This window comes from Myotis myotis, unplaced genomic scaffold (genome assembly GCF_014108235.1).
Source record: "Myotis myotis isolate mMyoMyo1 unplaced genomic scaffold, mMyoMyo1.p scaffold_m19_p_20, whole genome shotgun sequence".
NCBI lineage: Eukaryota > Metazoa > Chordata > Mammalia > Chiroptera > Vespertilionidae > Myotis > Myotis myotis.
Window position 1 is genome coordinate 13,951,052 of NW_023416325.1, and position 24,393 is coordinate 13,975,444.

General features: G+C 60.3%; 1 protein-coding gene across 11 annotated transcripts in view; it reads left to right on the top strand.

Moving 5' to 3' along the window:
• PITPNM2 (phosphatidylinositol transfer protein membrane associated 2) overlaps positions 1-24,393 on the top strand; it is a 102,940-nt gene that overhangs the window by 65,515 nt on the left and 13,032 nt on the right. For 5 of the 11 annotated variants that reach the window (XM_036353611.1, XM_036353610.1, XM_036353612.1 and 2 more), the window contains 13 exons: positions 2,472-2,646; positions 8,133-8,347; positions 9,659-9,780; positions 12,262-12,489; positions 14,862-15,167; positions 16,180-16,275; positions 19,016-19,120; positions 19,341-19,411; positions 21,528-21,775; positions 22,207-22,396; positions 22,554-22,673; positions 22,862-23,106; positions 23,590-23,768. In XM_036353611.1, coding sequence (XP_036209504.1) covers positions 2,569-2,646; positions 8,133-8,347; positions 9,659-9,780; positions 12,262-12,489; positions 14,862-15,167; positions 16,180-16,275; positions 19,016-19,120; positions 19,341-19,411; positions 21,528-21,775; positions 22,207-22,396; positions 22,554-22,673; positions 22,862-23,106; positions 23,590-23,768 — 2,203 coding nt within the window. In that variant the 5' untranslated portion in view covers positions 2,472-2,568. Of the gene's footprint in view, positions 1-2,470; positions 2,647-8,088; positions 8,348-9,658; positions 9,781-12,261; positions 12,490-14,861; positions 15,168-16,179; positions 16,276-19,015; positions 19,121-19,340; positions 19,412-19,664; positions 19,832-21,527; positions 21,776-22,206; positions 22,397-22,553; positions 22,674-22,861; positions 23,107-23,589; positions 23,769-24,393 lie in introns of those variants that run through there. The other 6 variants (XM_036353609.1, XM_036353616.1, XM_036353615.1 and 3 more) reach the window with 3 other exon arrangements.

Here is a 24,393-nt window from a genome sequence, read left to right on the forward strand (position 1 = left end):
GCGTTTACCCTCAGGGGACAGAGAGGCAGCCGATGGGGTAACTTCATACACACACTCTCCTGCCCCACCCCCGGCCTGGCGGCTGGGCCCTGGGCTACAAAAAACGGCCCCTTTCCTCTCCCACGGACCTGCGGCCCCTCCGTACGTCTGGAGCCCATTTCCTAGATGGATGGGAGCAGATGAAGTTCTTTTCCTGTGACCCACTCTGGCCCCTGATTGGGGACCAGCAGGTTTGGGAATCGGGGGGTGGAGGAAGCCAAGGAGAGACCACAGAAAGGCAGTAGGGGCGTTCCAGATGCCCCAGGGCCCCAGGAGCTGCGTGTGGCCCCGGCTTCCCTGCCAGCAGCCCCCCACCCCCCACCCCCGTACTGCCAAGCCAGGGCAGGCTCCGCTGGCCCGCCTGGGAGCCGCTCCAGGCCTAATGGGCAGAACGCAGCCGAGTTGTGTTTGGACGCGTTCCGTCTGCGTGGTCCCCGCACGGCCTCCCTCCTGCAGTCCGTCTGTGGCGTCAGGCCCCCGGCCGATCGTGGAAACTCGAGTTCGGTTCTGTGCCCCCAATTCTCGTGCTTCCCTCCCAGGTAGGGCGTCTCGCTGTGGCCTCCGCTGGAAAGACTTGTCTGCCCTTCCTGCCTGCTCCGTGCACCACCCCCCCCTTCGAGCCACACCCGGTAACTCACCCAGGGTCTTCTCCGAAGCCCCTCCAGCCTGGCCACCCGCCCCTTTGAGCCAGAAGCTGTTTCTGCTGCCCGGACGTTGCCTTTTCCTTTTTAAAATATTTTTTTTATTAAATATATTTTTTATTGACTTCAGAGAAGAAGGGAGAGGGAGAAAGAGATAGAAACATCAATGATGAGAGAGAATCATTGGTGGGCTGCCTCCTGCACACCCCACACTGGGGATCGAGCCCGCAGCCCCTGCCTGTGGGGAACAGGAGTGGAACCGTGGACTCCTGGTTCATAGGTCACGCCTAGCCACGGAGCCACGCCAGCTGAGCGGACGTTGCCTTTTCCCTACGAGGCCCGGAGGGTCCCTGACGACCTTGGGCTCCTGCCCTTGGTTCCGTGGATGGCACCACACCTTCTCGGTCAGCTGCAGGCCTGTGCCCTCTCCTCCCTTTGTGGCTCTGGCTGGACAGGCTGGCTGCCTGAGGCCCAGGAGGGTGACCCCACCCCAAATCCAGGCCCGGGCTCCAGACACACCTTGCCCAGGGTGGATCCCTCCCCCTAGGACGGCCCTGGTGGCCACGCCCAGTGGCCTCCACTCTGACGTTGTCTGGGCTGCTGTTTCCTCAAAGACACTGGTGAACGGGGGTCCTTTGTAGGGTCGTGAACACAGGGCTTCGGGAGCCCACGGCTTTCCTAGAGACCTGGGCCAGGTGCCGTAATTGAGGCTCCGTCCAGGGTCTGTCCCTGTCCTCCTAGGAAGGGACCAGGGCTGTGGTGCGCACCGGTCACCCAGAGTCCTTGCCTGGCTTCCCTCATAGCAAGGCCTCTCAAGACTTCCTTTTTCTTTCCCCCTCTCCCTGTGCCAGGCCCCCAAGGCTGCCCTGTGCAGAGCAGTGAAAGATCATTCTGTCTAGCCCCCCCCCTCGCGCCCCCACCCCCCACTTCAGCGGGGACGATGAAATGTGTGTCTGCCTCGAACGCCCGGGCTGCCGGAATGAGTGTAATGAGATTGTCTGAGGGTTCAGCTGCCGGGCAGGCAAGTAAGGCTCGGGGGACAGGCAGACACACAGCCTCTCCGCCTTCTTTCCTGAGGGTTGGAGTCTGCCCGGGGCCCCTTGCTTCGGCCTCAACCAGGAAGAAAGCAAGGGGCCCCCATCGTGCCCACCAGGGCCTGGCAAGGGGCCGTGTGTCCTTCGGACGGACGTGCGTGCCCTGGGTGCTCGGCTGTGTTTCCCTGATGGGGTTTGGGGTCTGCAGTGCAGGCGGGAAGCTGGGCCACACACAGGCCTGGACGCCTGCCTTCCAGCCCCTGCTCAGACCCTGACTGCCAGCCGGGTGCTGGTCGGAACTGGGCTGAGCGTTTATGTGCCGGTTGGGAGGTGAAATGAAAGATCCAAGAGATTAGGGAATTTGCTCACGGCCACAGCTTGGGAGGAGGTGAAAGATCTGGCTGACTCAAAGGCTATGATTTCTTTCTTACGTTTTTTTGTTTTTATTGATTTGAAGAGAGAGAAACTTCAGTTGGCTGCCTCCTGCACGCCCCCTACTGGGGATCAAGCCTGCAACCCGGGCATATGCCCTGACCAGGAATCAAACCAGCGACCTCCTGGTGCACAGAATGACACCCCACCAACTGAGCCACACTGGAGGCTGGGGCAGGGGACTTGTTCAAGGTCACATGGTGGGCTCACGGCAGAACAGGGACCAGAACTCCAGCCTCAGGTGCAGGCCCCGCCCTTCCTCCGTGTTCTTGTTCCCATCAGTCTTTGCAGAAGGCAACTCACCTGTCCTTTCTCTCCCGCTCAGGGTCCTCGGTGAGCCCTGTCATGGTTCTTTAAGGAACCTCGTCGCCTAGAGGTCCCAACACGCAGTTCCCCGTCGCCGGGAAGGCGTGGACTCCAAGATGATCATAAAGGAGTATCGGATTCCTCTGCCGATGACCGTGGAGGAGTACCGCATCGCCCAGCTCTACATGATACAGGTGGGTCGGGGGCGGGGCCGGCCACGCCGGGCGCACACGCAGCCCTCCGCACCGTGCACTGGGTGTCGGTGTGGCCTCGGCGCACCGTGTCTGCCCGCTGGGCTCCTGGTAAGTGTCTGGCTGCCAAGCATGGTGCCGGATACACCACGGCGCGCCATGGGATGCCTGTGGCATGGATGGTCTTGCCAGCGCTGTATTCACGACATATAACATCCGTCATCTCACTGATCCCAGATGTTATTTTCGTGTTTAGTCAGCTCAGCTGCTGGAACAAAATACCCCAGACTCGGGGGCTGGAACAAGCGACTTGACTTGTCACCATTCTGGAGGCTGGGAAGTCCAAGGTCAAGGTGCTGACAGGCTGGGTGTCTGGGGAGGGCTCTCTTCTTGGCTTGCAGACAGCCACCTGCCTGCTGTGTCTTACATGGCAGAGAGGGGAGGGGCTCTCTGAGGTCTTTTTTGTTAAACTTTATCTTTATTGTTGAAAGTATTACAGATGTCCCCTTTGTTGTTGTGGTGGTGGTTTTTTTCCCATTGACCCCCTTCACCCCCTACCCACCCCTCCCAGGCCTTCGCCAAGTTATTGTCTCTGTCCAAGGGCTATACAGATCTGCATATAAATTCCCCAGTTAATCCCTCCCAGCTACCCCCACCCCATGGGGTCTCTTTTTATATGAACGCTAATCCCTGGTGGGGACGCCACCCTGATGATCTAATCATCTCCCAAAGGCCTGGCCCCTTCACACCATCACATTGGAGGGCCAGCTTCAGCACATGCATTCGGAGGGGTTGGGGCACAGACATTCAGTCCAAAGCAAGCCATCCGACAGACAGGGAGGTGCAAGGCCCAGAGACGTTAACTGACTTGCTTGGGGGCCCACAGCCCGCCTCCCACCTCCCAGGTCCACCTCTTCTTACCCCCCCTGGGCCGCCTGCGAAACAGTGGTGACTGCCACATGGCTGATTGACAGTCGCACTTGAGTGTGAGGATGACAGCTCCCTGTGACGAGCCAGAGAATGCCACCCCACCCCAGACGGCTCCGGCCTCCCTCCTCGGTGCCTGAGCATCCTGGAACACGGGACCCACTGCTCATGGCCCAGATGGGACCACAGCTCTGTGCAGTCCCCATCCCAGCATCCCTGGCAGCCTCTTGGTGCCCCAGCCCTTGGCCCAGCCGGACAGCTTCCTTCCCAGTTGAGGGTCTGATGATAAACCTGCTCTGGGCCCAGCTTTGGGCTCCTCTGGGCGTGTGGATGCCTCGGTCCAGCCTCTGGCCATGCTGCTCCCTCCTCCCTCTTCCCCCCGCCCAGTCGCAGAATCATCACACAGGAGCCAGGGGAGCCCAGGCCGGCAGGGCCGCCACCACACCCCTGGGTTTGCTTGGTGGCTCCCACCCTTCAGCCCAGGTCTGGGGTGTTAGTTAGGAGCTCCCTGCAGAACCCAGCCCCCAGCTCCCTCGCAGGAGGAGCTCGATGGGGCTGCTGGAGTGTGAGCAGCTCCCAGCGCGGGAAGCTTGACTGGGAAGAGGACAGAGGCAAACGCGGCCTCTCTGGGGGGCAGTTTGCTCCAAACTGCTTCAGAAGCGCCACTCAATTCCCTCTTGAGCCACTTACCCCGCAATTATTCCTCGAGAGCAGGGAGGGAGGAAGAGGCTCTCAGCCTCCCCAGCACCGAGTACCCTGGAAATCGCTCAGCCTGTGCGAGGCCCCGGCTGGTCCGCCACAGCTGCTGTTTGTCCTGCGGCTCCGTAATGCCCACCCACACCAGGGGAGCACCCGACTACAGCCGCCCCCACCCCGGGCTCTGTGGCCTGCTGCCTCCAGACCCCTGGGGACTGACTTTCAGCTTCTAGAATATCCAAAGCTCTTTCAAACATTGAACCACCTCTACCTCTGGGCCCCTCAAAAACACCTGCCATCTTCACCCCTCTTTTGAGATTAAAAAAAATAATCTATTCATATATATATATACCCTATATAATAAGAGAGGGATATGCTAATTATCCCAGATATGCTAATTAGTCACGACCCGTATGCAAATTGACCATCACTCCAACACACAAGATAGCCGCCCCCGTGTGGTCAAAGATGACTGGCAGGGGAGGGCAGTTGGGGGTGACCAGGCCTGCAGGGGAGGGCCATTGTGGGGGACCGGGCCTGCAGGGGAAGGCCATTGTGGGGGACCCGGCCTGCAGGGGAGGGCCATTTTGGGGGACCCGGCCTGCAGGGGAGGGCAGTTAGGGGTAACCAGGCCTGCAGGGGACGGCCATTGTGGGGGACCCGGCCTGCAGGGGAGGGCTGTTTTGGGGGACCCGGCCTGCAGGGGAGGGCAGTTAGGGGCGACCGGCCTGGTCACCCCTAACTGTTCTCCCCTGCTGGCCCAATTACCCCCGATCCCACCATAGGGCATTCAGACATCCCTCGAAGGGTCCCAGATTGGAGAGGGTTGCAGGCTGGGCTGAGGGACCCCCCTCACCCAGTGCACGAAATTATATATATAATTTATTTCAGAGAGGACGGGAGAGGGAGAGAGAGATAAAAGCATTAACAATGAGAAAGAATCATTGATTGCTGCTTCCTCAGCCCCCCACTGTGGATCAAGCTCACAAACTGGGTATGTGCCCTGACTAGGAATCGAACTGTGACCTCCCGGTTCATAGGTCAGTGCTCAACCACTGAGCCACACTGGCCTGACAGAAACTTCTATTCTTATGCCTCCCGTGTGATGTCTCCTATGGTCCGGGGTCTGCTCACACCCTCTCCCTCTTCCGAGCCCCACTCCTCCTGCTCCCACATTCGTCTCACCTGCATCTGGGCCTGAGTTCCCAGGGTCTGCATCCACCATGGGGGAGACAGACAAGCCCATTATCTCCACTGTGTGCAGGTTTCACGGGTGTGAACATAATCAGTCAGACCTCAGTAAAGCTGTTAACAAGATAAGTTAAACGCACCAGACTTTTCTGTGCCCGGCCTGGGCCGAAGGCTGGGTGACACAGATGTACTGGGGATTGAGACCATAACTCGGGCATGTGCCTTGACCGGGAATCCAACCGTGACCTCCTGGTTCATAGATCCACTGAGCCACACCTTCCGGGCACGTGTTCAAGGTTTTAAAAACAAACGAAAAGTTGGCCTGTCTGGGAGAGAGCCTGCTCTTCTGGAAGAGGCCGTGCAAATGCTTAGCTCCCAGCGAGCCCTGGGCAGCACTTGGCCAGGACCCTGGACAGCGCTGGGAGCGCTGCCTGGGGGGCTTCTTGCTCTTTGCGGCTTCCCACCCCCTTCATTAGCCACCCACCCGGGAGCCTCCTGTTTCTGAAGGATCCTGGCCTCCTGGGGGTCTGTGCTTTGCCCGCACCAGGCCCAAGGTGGCTCAGCCCCTCCTGTGCGGCCTCAGGCCCCGGGGAGGGAGAGGGCAGGGTTCTCCAGCCAGCCTGCGCCCGCAAAGCTGGCAGGGGTCACAGGTGTGTGCGTGTGAGCATGCGCACACCTGTTGTTCAGGAAGCTGACCGAAGGTAGCCTTGGCGGTGCCATCACGTCACCATGGAAACAGATGCCGGGCTTAAAGTCACGAGCATCTCAACCTCGAGGTTTTCTGCATAAGCAGAAACCTGAGCTTTTGAACACCGGCCAGGACGTTGGTGCCGAGAGAGGCTCAGAGGTGACCCGGGCGTCCTACCTAGCCCAGGCAGGGGCACCGAGGCCCCTCCCTACTCCCCACTCCCCACAGGTGATCTGCCTGAAGTCTGAGAGGGAGCAGGAGACAGGATTGGTTTTCGCGTGTGTGTGTGTGTGTTCTGTCGTATCCTAGCTTCATTGAGATGGAAGTCACGCACCAACCAAGTCACATGTTTACCGTGTACAGTGTAGTGGTTTTCATTATGTTATGAAACCACAATCAATTTAGAGCATTTTCAGCTCCTCAAAAAGAAGTCATTTTCCGTTCCCAGCCCCCCATCCCTGGGCAACCAATAATCTGCTTCCTGACTCTGTGGGTTTGCCCATTCCGGATGTTTCGTAGAAATAGGATCACGCAGTGTGTGGCCTTTTGTGTCCGGCTTTTCTCACTCAGCATCATGTTTTCAAGGTTCATCCACGTTGTAGCAGGTGCCAGTGTTTCATTTTTATGGGTGAATCATAGTCCGTTGTATGGATATAATTTGTGTATCCTTTGTTGTTGTTGTTAATCCTCACCCGAGGATATTTTTCCCATTGATGTTTAGAAAGAGTGAGTGGCAGGAAGGGAGGGAGGGGGAGAGAGAGAAACATCGATGTGAGAGAGACACATCGATTGGTTGCCTCCAGCACATGCCCTGACCGGGGCCAGGGATCAAACCTGCAATCCAGGTACGTGCCCTTGACTGGGAATCGAACCCATGACCCTTCGGTGCACCACACTGACCAGAGCTGTTTACCCATTTTTCAGTTCGTGGAGATCTGGGTTGGTTCCGCCTCCTGGCTGTTGTGATTGGTGCTGCTATGCACATGGGTGTCCAAGTTCGTGTGCTGACCTATGTTTTCATTTCCTCGGATGTATATGTAGGCGTGGAACTGCTGAGCCATGTGGGAACTCTGTGTCCACCTTTTTGAGGAGCCGCCGCACGATTTTCCACGACGACTGTACCATTTTGCGTTCCCACCAGCAGTGCATGACGGTTCCAATGTCTCCACATCCTCACCAACACTTGCTAATTGTTTGGCTTCTTAGCCATCCTAATGGACGTGAAGGGGTATCTCGTTGTAGATTTGATTGCCATTTCCCTGATGACTAGAGGGCTGAAGCATCTTCTCATGGGCTTGTTGGCCATTTGCGTTTTTTTGTTTTTTTGTTTTTTTTTGAGAAATGACTATTCAAGCCCTTTGTGCATTTTTGAATTGGGTTATTTCCTTCTTTGTTGTTGAGTCATAAGCGTTTTTAATATGTTTTGTATACACAACCCTTATCAGATATATTATTTACAAAAATGTTCTCCCATTCAGTGGGTTGCCTTCCTCTTTCTTCTTAGTGTCCTGTGAGGCACAAAAGTTTTACATTTTTTATGGAATCCATTTTATCTATTTTACCTTTGGTTGCTTGCGTTTAAGAAACCATTGTCAGATCCAAGATGATGAAGACCTGCCCCCTCTATCTTCTTCTAAAACTTTTATAATTTTAGGTCTTTGAACCATTTGAGTTCATCTTTATGTGTGGTGTGAGGTAGGGGTCCAGCTTCATTCTTGTCCATGTGGAGAGCCAATTGTCCCAGCACCATTTGAAAAGACTATTCTTTCCCCATTGAGTGGTCTTGGCATCCTTGTTGAAAATTAATATATATAGTTTGCAGATACAGGTACATGGGTTTCCTTCTAGACTCCTGCCTCTCCTACATAGATCTGCCTATCGTAGGCTCCTCCCCCCACTCAGCTCTCCGGGGCTTGGTCACCTGAGCCCCCTCCCTTCTGCAGAGCACTGTGGCCCCCACACATGGACGGTGCCTTTGTCCCCACAGAAGAAGAGCCGCAACGAGACATATGGCGAAGGCAGCGGCGTGGAGATCCTGGAGAACAGGCCATACACGGACGGCCCAGGCGGCTCCGGACAGTACACACACAAGGTGTACCACGTGGGCAGGCACATTCCCAGCTGGTTTCGCTCCATCCTGCCCAAGGCGGCCCTGCGGGTGGTGGAGGAGTCCTGGAACGCCTACCCCTACACGCGAACCAGGTGAGCAGGGAGGTGCCCTGCGGCATAGATCCTGGGAGCAGCCCTCCAGGTAGGCTCAGCCCCTGCACCCCAGGCTTCCGGAGAGCTGAGCCTCTATTCCAGGTAGGGGCGCCCTGAAGGTCCACTAGGGTTCCCTGCAGGAAACAGGCAGAAGACAGGTGTCAAGGAGGGAGGCCTGGAAGGCATGAGTTCAGCAAGGTCCAGCTGAGACCCCCTTGCCATCTGGGAGCTCAGGGAATACAAACTAAACCTTCATGTTCACCTGAGAATTGGGGACAATCAGCAGCTGGGAAGAAGCATGACCTGAGGGTAGACCAGATGGCCCAGATTCCCTCCAACCCCGAGACCCTCAGCTACATGCCATGTTGAACTGGGGTCTCCTTTAGATCCCCCGGTGGGAGGTTCTTCACTCTGTGCCCCCACCTCACCCAGTGTAGCCGAGCACCACTGGGTTCGACCAGACAGGGTGCGCCGAGCTGGCTGCCCACCTGCTATGCAGATAGGGTTCCCACGAGTCTCCTGGGCTCCCTTCCCCGTCCTGGATGAGGGCCCGGAGCTTGCCCGAGGATCCATGGAGGCCGTTCCTCCTCCCAACACACTTTCCTCCTCTGAGCTCAACCCCAGCCAAGAGAGAAGGGCTGGCCCGGCCTGTATGGCTCAGTGGTTGAGTGTTGACCCATGAACTAGGAGGTCAGGGTTCAATTCCCAGTCAGGGCACATGCCTGGGTTGCAGGCTTGGTCCCCAGTAGGGGGCGTGCAGGAGGCAGCCGATCAATGATTCTCTGTCATCATTGATGTTTCTCTCTCCCTCTCCCTCTCCCTCTCCCTTCCTCTCTCTGAAATCAATAAAAACATTTTAAAAAAGAGAGAGCAGAGGGCTGTTCCCTTGTTACCAGACCTGACTCCTTGTGGGACAGCGGGCAGGGGTGGCATGTGCCTCGGAGTGCTTGTCCCTTTCTGCCCACTCAGCAGTAGGCTGCGGTAGTTGTACCTGCGTCTGCACCACGCCTTACACCCGGGGACCTGGACACGGGGCTTTCAGCAGCTTCCTGCCACATCTCTCTCTTCCCCTAAACCCACCCCTGCCCCCGCCTGGCCTGGGCTGTCCCTGGGACGAGGGGAAGGTCCAGGAGGTGGACAAGACAGATGAGTCCCGTCCACCACTCCAGCCTCCTTCCACCTGGGTCTCCTGCCCCGTGGGTCCGGCAGGCCCTGGCCCGGCCACCCCACGCCCACACCCTCCACCCCCGGGTTAGGGTTAGGGTTAGAGGCAGGGTTAGGGTTCTGATGGGTGCTTTTCTTCCCCCACAGATTCACTTGCCCTTTCGTGGAGAAATTCTCCATCGACATTGAAACCTTTTATAAAACCGATGCCGGAGAAAACCCCAACGTGTTCAGCCTGTCGCCCGTGGAAAGGAGCCAGCTGGTGATCGGTAACGTCCACCATGACGCTCCCACGCTGGGGAGGTGTTGGGGTTCCCTGCCCGTGGGCTCCTGTCCTGGGTCTTGAGCAAGCATGGGAGGGGGCACCAGGGGAGACAGAGTAGCCTTCCTGGCCCCATTTTTCTGACATGTACACTGAGGCTTAGTGCCTTTTACACCCTGAGCCCCGCCCCTCCTTCCCTTCGAGGTGTCCCCACCCGTGTGTGCTCAGTGGGCGGGGCGGGGCCATGTCCCCTTCATGGCAGGCGGCCTCTACCCCTCTCCCCTCCAGGTGACTGGGCCCCGCAGCGAAGGGCCCCATTGGTTAAATCTATTTTCCCAAGAGAGGCCAGAAATCAGAATTTTCATGTTGGCAACTAATGAAAAATCTCTGTAAATAAACTCACGCTGGCCAAACATACATCTGTGGGGCCAACGCAGCTCAGCAGCCACCACTCGGGAACCCCGGGTTCCAGGCCCAGGAGCATGTCACGTGGAGGTGGGTCGGGCAGGTGCTCGGCCGGAGGTGGCTGCTCGCGCCCCAGGAGCGAACTCCCAGGCCGCCTCTCTCGTGGGTGTGAAGGGCTTTGTCCCTGAGAACAGCCCTCCATGGGCCCCACTGGGGCCTGGAAGCTGTTACTTTGCTGGGGCTACTGGAACACAGTGCCACAGACGGGGGGTTGAGGGGGGCGCGGCTTACACCGGAAGTTGACTGCTTCAGAGTCCTGGAGGCCAGGAGCCCAAGGTCGAGGTGTGCCCGGGCTGGGTGCCTCCGGGGCCAGCGAGGAAGGCTCTGTGCCAGGCCTCTCTCCTGCTGTCGGACCTTGGTGTTCCTGCTTGTAAACGCATCACCCCAATCTCCGTCGTCATCTCTGCCAGGCGTTCTCCCCGCGGCGGCGAGTCAGGTCCAAATGTCCCCTTTTTTATAAGGACACTAGTCATGTTGGATCAGGGCCACCCTTATGACCTCATTTTCATTTGATTACATCTTTGGAGGCCCTGTGTCCAAATAAGGCCATATTCTGAGCTCCTGGGGGTCAGGACTCTAACACATGAACTTGGGGGGGGGTGCGCATTCTACCCAGAAACACCCATAACAGGAGGGAAGGCCCCAGCACGACGCAGGCCCTCTGGCAGCTCCGCGGGCTCCCTCCACAGGCCCCTGCATGGCCCCTGCTTCCAGCATCCCCTTGTGGCCTTTCTGCCCGAGCCGGCTGGGCATACGGTCTGATCCAGGCAGGAGGTTTTTTATTTGTTTTTTACAAAATATTTTTTATATATATATATAATTTTTAAAATTTATTTCAGAGAGGAAGGGAGAGGGAGAGAGAGATAGAAACATCAGTGATGAGAGAGAATCATTGATTGGCTGCCTCCTGCACGCCCCACACTGGAGATTGAGCCAGAAACCCAGGCATGAGCCCTGACTGGGAATCGAACCGTGACCTCCTGGTTCATAGGTCAACGCTCAGCCACCGAGCCACGCCGGCCAGACCGGACTTTCATTCCCTTCCCCCAGCCCCTATGCTGTAGCATTTGGTGCTCCGGCCCCCCACTGCTTCTGGTGGAGCTCACGTCTGCATCTGCAACCCACAGCCCAGACCCGGTGCCCACGTGCCAGGGAGATGAGACAGCCCGGGCCTCACTGGGGCAGAGCCCCCCGCATGCCATCCTCCCCACACGCCTCTGAGCCACACACCCTGTCCCGGCCCCTCTCAGCACCTGTGTCCCGGCCCTGCTAACCCACGAGCCTTAGGAGCCAGCAAATCGGTGGTTCTGAGGCAGGTGACAGGCAGCATGGCTCTTGTCCCTTCCCAGAGTCACTGCCATTGCTCTTATCACCCTCCAGCCCCCAGTCCCATTACCCCGATGCCCAGCCTGTGGCACCTGCTACCTCCTGTCAGGACTATCCTGGGTCCTTGAATTGGCTCCTCCTGTCTCCTCCCTTCGGTCTGGGCAGGTTTCTATGGGCCCCCCTGCCTTCAGACTGTATATAGTGCCACCTGTGCCCCAGGGCACCACCCACGCACTTAGCCTGGCCAGTAATGCTGCAGATCCAACCGCGCCCTCCTCACCTCTCCCCACGGGGACCCCCTAGTGCCCACCCCCCTCGGTCAATCAGTGCTGCTGGGACAGTCTCAGCCTCCCAGGGCTCCTGTGGCTGAAAGGCCCCTTTCGGGAAGCTTTACCTGGCTGCCTCTCTACCCACCCGCACCCCCTCCCACACCCCCTGTGCGTCTCCGGTAATTGGTAGAATGCACACGATGCGTGGGGGTTGCTGAAAGGACTTGAAAAGGCCACAAGGAGAGCCATAGGCCTCGCCGTCAGGAGAGCCCGAGGCCAGAGTGGCCCCGAGCAGCATCCTCACTCTGGTCCCCCGAGGCCCAGCGCCCGCAAGGCTTCAGGGGCGGCAGGGACACGGGGAGGAGACGGGACGGGGGAGGGTGGAGGTCAGGGTGGAAGTGACCACTCATTCTGAGGATCACCCGCAGACTTCATCGACATCGTCAAGGATCCCGTGCCCCCCAACGAGTATAGGACGGAAGAGGACCCCAAGCTGTTCCACTCCATCAAGACCCAGCGGGGGCCCCTGTCGGACAACTGGATCCAGGAGTACAAGCAGCAGGTGTTCCCCATCATGTGCGCCTACAAGCTGTGCAAGGTGGAGTTCCGCTACTGGGGCATGCAGTCCAAGATCGAGAGGTTCATCCACGACACCGGTGAGCCTGGCGCCGGCCGCCCTCCTCCCCACCTGTGTCCCACCTGCGTCCCGCCTGCGTCCCCACCTGCGTCCCTGCCTGCGTCCCCACCTGTGTCCCCGCCTATGTCCCCACCTGCATCCCCGCCTGCGTCCCCGCCTGCGTCCCTGCCTGCAAACCCACCTGCGTCCCCGCCTGCGTCCCCACCTGTGTCCCCGCCTATGTCCCCACCTGCGTCCCCACCTGCATCCCCGCCTGCAACCCCACCTGCGTCCCCGCCTGCAACCCCACCTGCGTCCCCGCCTGCATCCCCACCTGAGTCCCCACCTGTGTCCCCGCCTGCGTCCCCACCTGTGTCCCCGCCTATGTCCCCACCTGCTTCCCCACCTGCATCCCCGCCTGCAACCCCACCTGCGTCCCCACCTGCAACCCCACCTGCGTCCCCGCCTGCAACCCCACCTGCATCCCCACCTGTGTCCCCACCTGTGTCCCCACCTGCAACCCCGCCTGCATCCCCACCTGCGTCCCGCCTGTGTCCCCGCCTGTGTCCCCGCCTGTGTCCCCACCTGCGTCCCGCCTGTGTCCCCACCTGTGTCCCCGCCTGTGTCCCCACCTGCGTCCCGCCTGTGTCCCCACCTGTGTCCCCGCCTGTGTCCCCACCTGCGTCCCGCCTGTGTCCCCGCCTGCGTCCCTGCCTGCAAACCCATCTGCAAACCCACCTGCGTCCCCGCCTGCGTCCCCACCTGTGTCCCCGCCTGCGTCCCCACCTGTGTCCCCACCTGTGTCCCCACCTGCAACCCCGCCTGCATCCCCACCTGAGTCCCCACCTGTGTCCCCGCCTGCATCCCCACCTGCATCCCCACCTGCATCCCCACCTGCAACCCCACCTGTGTCCCCGCCTGCGTCCCCACCTGCATCCCCACCTGCATCCCCATCTGCAAACCCACCTGCGTCCCCGCCTGCGTCCCCACCTGTGTCCCCGCCTATGTCCCCACCTGCATCCCCGCCTGCATCCCCGCCTGCAACCCCACCTGCGTCCCCACCTGCGTCCCCACCTGTGTCCCCACCTGCAACCCCGCCTGCATCCCCACCTGAGTCCCCACCTGTGTCCCCACCTGTGTCCCCGCCTGCAACCCCACCTGCGTCCCCGCCTGTGTCCCCGCCTGCGTCCCTGCCTGCAACCCCACCTGCATCCCCACCTGCAACCCCACCTGTGTCCCCGCCTGCGTCCCTGCCTGCAACCCCACCTGCATCCCCGCCTGCAACCCCACCTGCGTCCCCACCTGTGTCCCCACCTGTGTCCCCGCCTGCATCCCCGCCTGCAACCCCACCTGCGTCCCCACCTGCGTCCCCACCTGTGTCCCCACCTGTGTCCCCGCCTGCATCCCCGCCTGCATCCCCACCTGCGTCCCCACCTGTGTCCCCACCTGTGTCCCCGCCTGCGTCCCCACCTGCAACCCCACCTGCAGCTCTCTGCTGCCTGACGGGGGTGTGGACCGGATGCTTATGTCTCCTTAATGGGTTTTTAACCAGCTTTATTGAGGCCTATATTTTACATACCACATTCTTCGCTGGTTGTAAGAGGATGGTTCAATAAATTTTAGTCTATTCTAGAACATTCCAACACCTCAGAGTCTTTTGTTCCTGCTCACTGTCACCGCCCCACTTCCACCCCAATCCTAGGCAACCCCCATCTGCTTTCTGTCCCTGTGTTTTCTTTTATTATTTTTATACCCTAAAAGCTATCTTAGTTTATAGGTATCTATATCCTGTTAGAAAAGGGAGGACCAAGCCTGGCTCAGTGGTTGAGTGTAGGTCGACCTATGAACCAGAAGGTCAGGGTTCGATTTCTGGTCAGGGCACATGCCTGGGTTTCAGGCTCCATCCCCAGTGGGGGGCGTGCAGGAGGCAGCCGATCAGTGATTCTCTCTCATCATTGATGTTTCTCTCTCTCCCTCTCCCTTCCTCTCTGAAATCAATAAATATATATATATTTTTTTTTTAAGAAAAGAAAAGGGAGGACTAAGCTGCTTTGACCTTGAACTTGATTTTCCCTGGGAAAGTCGACGGGAAAGGATGCCAGGTGCTGAGACTGGACTCTTGGGAAGTCCTCTTCCAGCGTTCCCCACCCCTCCAGGGCAGAAATCCCCCCAAATTCAGAGTGGCTTCTGAGCAGACGCATTACTGTGGGAGGCCATCTGTGAGCCAAACCCCACACTCACAGGGGGGGAAACTGAGGCACAGGGACTGATTTGCTGGAGGCTACACTGTGACCTGCAACATGGGGCACCCCCCAGCCCCGAGCCCGGCCCGTGGGGCCTCTGTGGCCCTACTGACGCCCCCTCTGTCTCTGTCCCCCTCCCGCCTCCGTCTCTGCCCCCCGCCCGCCCCAGGCCTGCGGAAGGTGATGGTCCGGGCGCACCGGCAGGCCTGGTGCTGGCAGGACGAGTGGTACGGGCTGAGCATGGAGAACATCCGGGAGCTGGAGAAGGAGGCGCAGCTCATGCTGTCCCGGAAGATGGCCCAGTTCAAGGAGCACGAGGAGGAGGCCGACGAGCTGTCCAAGGGCGAAGCCAGCCAGGACCACACCCCCGGGGAGCCCGCCCAGCCCTGCAGCAGCGGCGAGCCCCTGGCCGGCCGTGGCCTGAAGAAGCAGTGGTCCACGTCCTCCAAGTCATCGCGGTCATCCAAGCGGGGAGGTGAGCCGCCCCAGCCCCGGTGCGGGTCCCTGCCCTCAGCTGGCCCCCCGTAACAGCCCTCAGCCCCCTGAGGCAGCCCTCAGCCCCCCAAGGCAGCTCCAGGCCACTGCCAGGTAATGCCAGCTCTGGGAAGGGACTCTTGCTTTCGGACCTTGTGGGCCACATCTGCCCGGAATTAGAACCAATTGCCTGCTGGTAGGAGAAGGCCAGGGCGCCCCACACCCCTCTAGCGGGTTCCCCCAGACTCACCTCCACAGCCCGGGCAAGACAGGCTGTTTATGTGGGAACCCCCTCCCAGCCTCTCCCAGGACCCAGCGGCTGCAGCTCTGAGGAGCCAGGGTACCAGGAAGAGAGGGGGCCTGGGTGGGCCCCACGCAGCACAATGAGGGGGGGCTCTGCGCCTGAGGTACCAGACCCACATTCTGGGCCAGGCCGAGGGGCGAGAAGAAGGCTTCAGACCTGAGAAAGGCCTTTCTCAAGGGAACTGTTGTGGGCATACTGTGGCGATTTTGAAAAACAAGGCATCTCATATAAAGTCAGGAGACCCCCCTGCAGAGCGGCTCTTCCCACGCCAGGCGTGTCTGTCCTGTGCAGAGGGTCCATGGAAATGTACACATGGACACACTTATGTCCTCCCCTCCTGCCACGGCCCTGGCAGCTGTGCCTCCGGAGAATTTAAGGAGCAGCACCGGGGCCGGCCCAGGGCAGAGGGCCAGGGAGGACCCAGGCCATGTGACTGCCCGCCCGGCCGTACCCCCCATACCCTCCCACCGCCATGTCCTCCCCCAGACGGGGACGTGGCTGCATTGCGGCTGGTGGGCTGGGAGGGGGCGGTTTTCAAAGTCCCAGGAGCTTCCACCAAGAGGAGTCAGGGCCGCCGGCCCCCCCTCTCTCACATCCTTCTCCTCCAAGCCCTCCTGCCCTCGCTCCGGCACCTCACACCCGCCTGCCTTCTGTCCCCAGCCCCGTCCGCTGGGTGGTCGGTCGGTCAGTCGGGGGTTTTGCCTTCCAGCCAGCCCTTCCCGCCACAGCATCTCAGAGTGGAGGATGCAGAGTATCGCCCGGGACTCAGACGAGAGCTCGGAGGATGAGTTCTTCGATGCGCACGGTAGGGGGGCTCCTGGGTGGCTCTGGGGGGACACCTCCCATGAGAGATCTGGGGGTCTGGTCTGAAAGAGTTGGGGTGTGTGGGTCCCAGTGGCACTTACCTATGCACAGTCCTGATGAGAGGCTGAGTGAAGTCACCCGCGGTCTCGGCTCACCCCAACCAGAGGTCAGGATGTGCCCGGCCTGGCAGGGAGGGACCATGCTCTCAGACCCCCCAGAAATGGACCTAGGATCAGAAGGAGGCTTTTTTCCTTGTGTGAATTTGTTTCCATAAGAAGTTTCATAAAAGCCTACCTTCTTATAATTTCCCGATTTTTTTTTTTTGCAATGATCTTTTTTATTTTTTTTTCATCTGATGGAAAAACTTTAGAAAATGCAGACAAGCAGAAAATGCGGGAAGTGCCCATTTTCCCACGAATCCTAAAATAAGCACAGTGAACACGCAGCCACCCAAGCCGGGAGAAGCCGACACAAAACCCTCGCTTGCTTCAGCCCCGACCCCTCCTCCGAGGAGATACGAGGGGCCTGCGGACAGGTGTGGGAGGCGGGGTTCCAGTTTGCAGGTGACAAGCAGGACACAGGCTCAGAGAGGGACAGGGACTTGCCTCCAGACACACAGCAGGGCAGAGGCAGGACCAGAGCCTTGTCCGGCCGCCTCCTTAGCTTGACGCGGGCTGAGGAGCCACCTAATTATGGCATCTTTTTTAAAAAATATTTTTTATTGATTTCAGAGAGAAAGGGAGAGGGAGAGAGAGAGAAACATCAATGATGAGAGAGAATCATTGATTGCTGCCTCCTGCACGCCCCCTACTGGGGATCAAGCCTGCAGCCCCAGGATGTGACCTTCTGGTTCATAGGGTGACGCTCAACCACTGAGCCACACTGGCCGGGCTAATTATGGGATCTTAGTTAACTGGCCTCGAGGGGAAGAGCTGGGGGGGGGCGGTGTCCAGGCAAAAGGCAGGTGCCTGGTTTGGCCTTGGGGGAGGGGCCTGCCTCTGCCCTGGGGTCTCCCGAGGGTGGGGGAGGGTGTTTGCGAGTCTCACCCCTGAGCCTGGCCGGGAAACGGTCAGGAAGGCAGCTGATGGGCAGAGAAACAAAAGGTGGCCCTTCCAGACGGCGCACAGGGTCCAGCCATAAAACGCACGAACTTTGAAAGCCGGATGCTGAGTGAAAGACCAGACTCTAAAGGCCACGGGCTCTATGGCCCGTCTGTAGGAAATGTCCAGAGCAGGCGCGTCCAGTCCAGAGAGACAGAAAGCAGGGTGGTGTGGCCGGGGCTGGAGGAGGGGGGAAGGGGAAATGACTATTAAAGGGGACAGGGTTTCTTTTCGTTGATGAAAGTGTTCTGGAGCCCGGCCGGTGTGGCTCAGTGGTTGAGTGTCAACTACGAACCAGGAGGTCGCTGGTTCGATTCCCGCTCAGAGCACATGCCCTGACTGCAGGCTCGATCCCCAGTGTGGGGCGTGCAGGAGGCCGCAGATCAGTGTTTCTGTCTCTTTATCCCTCTCCCTTCCTCTCATCTCCAGCGAAGTTCTGGTTAGGATCCCCAGCCAAGTTCTGTGTCCATGTTCTCTTGCTAGGTTCTCCAGGTTCTCCAGCCAGGTTCTGTAGCCATGTTCCCTCGCTAGGTTCTCCAGCCAGGTTCAGTCACCAGGCTCTAGTCAGGTTCTCTTGCCATGTTCTATCCAGGTTCTGTAGCCAGGTTCTGTCTCTAGGTTCTTCAGCCAGGTTCTCTCACTAGGTTCTGTCTCTAGGTTCTGTGGCCAGTTTCTCCAGCCAAGTTCTGTCTAGGATCTCCAGCCAATTCCTGTAGCCGGGTTCTGTCCAGGATCTTTTGCCATGTTCTCTCACTAGGTTCTGTCTCTAGGTTCTGTGTCCTGTTGTCTTGTTACATCTGTATTTATACCAGTTGATTCCAATCCTATCAATCCCTATTCCAAAGGTTAGGGCGTTTCTTATCTCCATTCCAGGGAGTAAAGATTATGTAGCTTAAGCATGATTGTTCATAGTTAAAGTAAATTAATAAAAACATATTAATATTTAAATAGAAGGTCTCACCTTAAAAAAAGAAAGAAGAGAAAATGTTCTGGAACTAGATCGAGATGATGGTTGCACAGCACTGTGAATGCACTAAGTGCTCCTTTTTAAATGGCAGCTTTTACGATATGTGAATGTTACAATTCTTGTTTTGTGGGGTTTTTTGTATTGTTTTTAAATTCTTTATTGTTGAAAGTATTACATATGTCTCCTTTCCCCCCCACTGACCTCTCCCAGTCTGCTCCTGCCTACCACAATTTTTAAAAAATGTCAGGCAGCCCTAGCCGGTTTGGCTCAGTGGATAGAGCGTCAGCCTGCAGACTGAAGGGTCCTGGGTTCGATTCCGGTCAAGGGCACATGCTTGGGTTGCAGGCTCGGGATGCACTGATCAATGATTCTCTCTCATCATTGATGTTTCTGTCTCTCTCTCCTTCTCCCTTCCTCTCTGAAATCAATAAAAATATATTTAAAAAAATAAATCAAAGGTCAGGCAGCAGCCCCGTGGGCGTGCGGCCATGGGTCCGTCTGTTAAGGGAGGGGGAGAGCAGAGCCCGGCACAGAGCAGCACACGGGCCAGAGAAACGTGGGCGACCCGGAGCCACCACTCCCAGGCCCCCCACCTGCGGGAACAGGCCTCCCAGCGCCCCGGCCCCCAGTCCCTGTTCCCCAACAGCATGCTGAGCCCCCTCTCTCCTCCCCAGAGGACCTGTCCGACTCAGAGGAAACCTTCCCCAAGGACATCACCAAGTGGAACTCCAATGACCTCATGGACAAGATCGAAAGCCCCGAGCTGGAGGACACCCAGGGTAACTGGCTATGTGCCGCAGGGCCTGGGAGGGCGGGGGGGGGGGGAGGGGGCACGTGCAAGGCCCTCCTCTGACCCAGCTCCTGAGCCTGGGGACAAGGTGGGGTGAGGGAAACCCTGGGCCCCGCCTGTTACCCTCACAGCCTCTGTCTGGAGGGCCTGGGGCTGGCCAGTTGCCCCTCTGCTCAGAGGACCCCCCCCCCCCCGCTTCTGTGTTGCAGACGGGCTATACCGTCAGACCACCCCCGAGTTCAGGGTGGCCTCCAGCGTGGAGCAGCTGAACACCATCGAGGTGGGTGCCCAGGTGGCAGAGGGCAGGGGCTGTGCTGCTGGTGGTCCCCAGAGCTGCCAGGGGGAGCAGGCAGGGCTCAAAGGACTGGAGGCAGGACTTGGCGCCCACAGCTTCCCTCACGTCCCCACTGGCCTGGGCCCCCGCCCCCTCTGACGGTCCCCCGAGAACTGGCAGGGATGGTAGGCAGCCTCTGAGGAAGGACCTGACCCAGCTCCTCCCCTGGAAAGTAAAATGAGAAACTTGTAAATTCCAGACCAAACATAAGACCACCCTGTGCTCAGCCTGCCTGCATTTCCTGAAGAAAAAAAGATGGAAGGGGAGGAAGCAAAAGCCATCTAGGCAGAAGTGATGTGGCCGGCGGCCGCCACCCCGCAGGGGACGGGTGGTGCTCTCAGTGCCCAATAAAGCTGTGCCCGCAGAGTGCCTGTGTCTGCTTTGGGGGTTCTTTGCACGGAGCTCAGGCCCCTCCCGTTCCACCCGTGGGTGGTCAGAGCTGTTTGCACTTCGGGCCGGAGCCCGGCCCAGCGGGGCTGTCACTCGCTGCGGCCACCACCCTGCTCTGGCCTCAAGCTGCCCAAGGTGCAGACGGTCCCTGGGGACGGGGACCCCTGGGGAGTTTGGATGGGTTTGGGGGGGAAGGAACTTCCATGCTGCCCTCCCCTGCTTTGGGGGTTTTCTGCTCTGAGGTTTTAAGTCCGATGGGTTTTTCTAGAAAAGTTACCAGGGTGTCGATTTCCAATTGCTGGTTCATGGTGATCAAGCAGACGGAGCCCCCTCCCCAGCCACGTGGCTCACAGCTCTGACGCCCCGGGAGGGGCAGAAGGGGCCGTGCTCGAGATTGGCCGGGGGTGTGCCTTGCGGCCCAGCACGGTTCTGGGCACCACCACCCAAAGCCAGATCCCCTTGCCGGCAAAAGCCCCCAAACCAGAGCCTCCTCTCCCGGCCTTGCGGAAGGAGGTGGCTTTACGGGGACACTGACGGGTCCCCTGGCTTTTCAGGGCCTGTCGCCCCCGTACTGTGGGCTCTGTTCCCACTGGGTTCACGGCTCCGGCAGGGTGTGCCCCACGGAAAGCAGGCTCACGTGGGAGAAGCTGTGTCTTAGACTGACCTTCAGGGGTCCGTGGACAGTCCCAGCAGAGGGGACACAGGCAGGGTTCCCTCCGCTCCCCGCTGCCCAGCCCTGCCCAACCCCGTGGCCGAGCGCGGCTGTCCCGTCCTGGCCTGTGGTCTGGGCGGCTGGTGGTCCCACCCTGCCCTGGGCCATGAATTCATTCCTGCCCCACCAGCGGGCAGCAGCGGGCAGTCCTTCTATGGGGACAGGTGTCGCCCCAAACTGCGTCCAGGCCCCGTGGCCCACAACTGTCCGATGACCAGTCCCCTCTTGGGGGTGAGGCAGCCCCGCCCTCCTTCCTCACTTACCCGGAGCCCTGTGCTGGCCGGTGGCACCCCCTCTCCCTTCCTGGCAGCCTCCCCGCCCTAGGCCCAGGGCCCAACCCTCCTCCGGGCTCCGTGCTGACACTGGTCCTGCTGCTGCCCCTCCTCCTGCCATCGGGGCCCAGCCCACGCGCCCCCTCATGGGCTTCCAGGCGGCTTCAGCCCCTGGCTTTTTGGGAACAAGCTGCTCTGTTCATTCAGCTCCTCCCCACCCCCACGCCTCCTGACATAATAGGACACCAAGTGCTTACCACTGGCACCTCCTGGGCCACCCCCCACCCCCACCCCCATCACACTGGGAGCTGGGGCCGGGCAAGGCCTGGGGATGGCGTCCCAGCCTGGGGTGGCAGCAGCTCTGGTTCCGGTCCCGACATCTCTGCTCCTGGGCCCTTGGTCTCATTGAAAGTCAAGAAATGGCAGGGTTTGGGGGCTGTGGGGCCAGGGGCGGGGAGGAGCCCCATGTAGATGGAGGGAGCGCTCATAGCTGCTGGCAACCCTTAACCCTGTGACTTGGAGCGGCTGTAGCCCTGCCTGCGGGGCCTGGACACGGACGCACCCAGGGCAGCAACACCAGCTGAAGACCTGGAGTCGGGGTTCTTAGAGGGAGCAAGGGGGGGCGTCAGGGGCCTCGGCAAGGAGCTCAGTTCCCGGGGGAGTTGACACCCGCCCCTCGCCCACGCAGGACGAGGTCAGCCCGCCGCTGGCCATGCCGCCCTCCAAGATCCACGTGCTGCTGCTGGTGCTGCACGGGGGCACCATCCTGGACACGGGCGCCGGGGACCCCAGCTCCAAGCAGGGCGACACCAACACCATCGCCACCGTGTTTGACACCGTCATGCGCGTGCACTACCCCAGCGCCCTGGGCCGCCTCGCCATCCGCCTGGTGCCCTGCCCGCCCGTCTGCTCCGACGCCTTCGCCCTGGTCTCCAAGTGAGTGCACAGGTCTGCGGCCGCCTGCCCCCCTCCTGAGGGCTATGCGACTCCCCTCCCACCCCGCCCCACCCCCCCCGCCCCCGTGTGGGGACACCTGCCTAGATGCCCAGACAGGCCATCTAGTCCATTCTGCCCAGAGGCGGTAGAATCTATGCATTTGGCGGGGCCCAGAGTCAGGAGGGCCGGGGCCGAGCCTTCGTGTCCCCACGTGAGGGTGCCCACCTGGCTCCAAGACTCGGGCCTTACTCCCAGCCCTGCCCCACGCCTGCCCAGGATGGACCTGGAAGCGTCCCCACCAGGTCTGCTGAGTCACGGCTGAGGTTCTCTGGGTGGCAGGCGCCCCGGGCGGGCTGCTCAGGGCAGGGGAGAGGGGCTCCGGGGGCTGACCTGAGGCCACGGCTCTGTCCTGACCGGGCCCCCTCCCCCAGCCTCAGCCCCTACAGCCACGACGAAGGCTGTCTGTCCAGCAGCCAGGACCACATCCCGCTGGCCGCCCTGCCCCTGCTGGCCACCTCCTCACCCCAGTACCAGGAGGCTGTTGCTACGGTGATCCAGCGAGCCAACCTGGCCTACGGGGACTTCATCAAGTCCCAGGAGGGCGTGACCTTCAATGGGCAGGTGAGTCACGGGGTCCGGGAAGGAAAGGCCGACGAAGACCCTGGTTGGGGGGCCTGTCTGGACCTCCGGCCCGGCCCTGCCAGGTGCTTCCGTTCTCCCCAGCCTGCATCCCAGCAAGCAGGCCTGGCGCTCAGCCCCGAGTCCCCTCTCCCTCCAGGTCTGCCTGATCGGGGACTGCGTGGGGGGCATCCTGGCGTTTGACGCCTTGTGCTATAGCAGCCAGCCGGTGTCCGAGAGTCAGAGCAGCAGCCGCCGGGGCAGCGTGGCCAGCGTGCAGGTACCAGGGATAAAAGCTGTCGGTCCCTGGCCAGTGGGCGGGGGGAACAGTGGGGCCTGGGGGGCAGGGTTTCCCCACTCTGGCGTGGGTGAGAGCTGAGCTGGCAGTGGGCCTGCCGTCAGGAGGGACGACATGGAGGAGGGGCAGCCAGTCGCCACCTGGCAGTGAGCCTGCGGGGGCTGTTCCAGGACACTGACCTGCTGTCCCCGGGCGTCCTGGTGAACTCGCCGCACGGTGGCGGTGGCGGTGGCGGAGGCGGTGGCGGAGGTGGCAGCGGCAACCTGGAGAGCAGTAGGCACCTGAGCCGCAGCAACATCGACATCCCCCGGAGCAATGGCACCGAGGACCCCAAAAGGCAGCTGCCCCGGAAGAGGAGTGATTCGTCCACCTACGAGCTGGACACCATCCAGCAGCACCAGGCCTTCCTGTCCAGGTGGGCGGGGCTGGCGGGGGCTGGGGGTCAGAGCAGGAGGCCCACTGCCGGGGGCGGGGCCTCCCAGAGGGAGGGACGGCCAATGTCAGGGTCCCGGGGGCCCCCAGCCTGACTGGGCCCCCAGCTCTTCAGCAGGAGAAAGTGGGTTCTAGGGTACAGTTGTCCTGGACAGTGTCCTGTCCATGCTGAGGGCCACCCTGACCCCGAGGGAGCAGACTGTCTGGGGGAAGCAGGGGCAGAACTGACCGGGGCAGCATGGCCCCTCTCAGGGGTGTCCCAAAGGCAGTGGGCCCCCTAGAGAGTGGGGACCCTCTGACCTCAGAGGTGTCCCAGCAGCCCCGGGGCAGCTGCACCTGGAAGGCAGCATAGGGGTGCAGCCTCTTTGGGCCTGATGACCCCTCAGGGGCCTCCTTCGGGAGCCGAGGAGGGCGGGCCAGCCCCGAGAAGGGCCTCGGTGTGACCTAGCACGCCCGCCCCCTGCAGCCTCCATGCTAGCGTGCTGAGGAACGAACCCGGCTCCCGTCGCTCGAGCAGCTCCACCATGCTGGACGGCACGGGGGCCCTGGGCAGGTTTGACTTCGAGGTCGCCGACCTCTTCCTCTTCGGGTGCCCGCTGGGGCTGGTCCTGGCCTTGAGGAAGACGGTCATCCCCAGCCTGGATGGTGAGAGCCCTGCGGGGAGGGTGTGGGGGGGCTACATGATCAGAGCGTAGGGTCTCAGTGGACCCCTGTCTCGAGGCCATGGTCACATCCCAGGCCCCTTCCCGTATCAGCCTCTTTTTTGTCCTCCGTCCAGGGGCCCATCCCTCTCCCGTGCTCCTGCGTCGGCAGCTCAGTCCCTGGCCCGTTTCCCAGTACCTGCTGTTTCATTTCTTCTCCAAGGCACCCCCGGGAGCTGAGGTCCGGCTAGGAAAGGGCCTTCCAGGGTCAGATGGGGATAGATGCCTCTCCCAGGCCCTAGGTCTTCCCAAAAGGAAGACGGATGCAGCCAGGCACCCCCAGAGCCTTCTTGGTTCCGTGGCCTTGCAGCCCCGGAGCTGCCACAGCCACGCTGCTCCAGAGACCCTCCTCCCGTCTACACAGACAGAGGCGAGACGTACAGGCTGAGCAGCCTGTCAGCAGCGGTCCCTGCCCGGTGCCCCCCAGGATCAGCCAGTGTGGCCCTGCCATCCTCACTGCGGGGCCCGTGGCACAGTCCCCAGGTGACTGAGGGGAAACAGGCTCAGAGAGGTTTAGACACTTGCCCAACAGCAAGTGGACAGGGGCTGACGTAGGGACAGTGATGTTA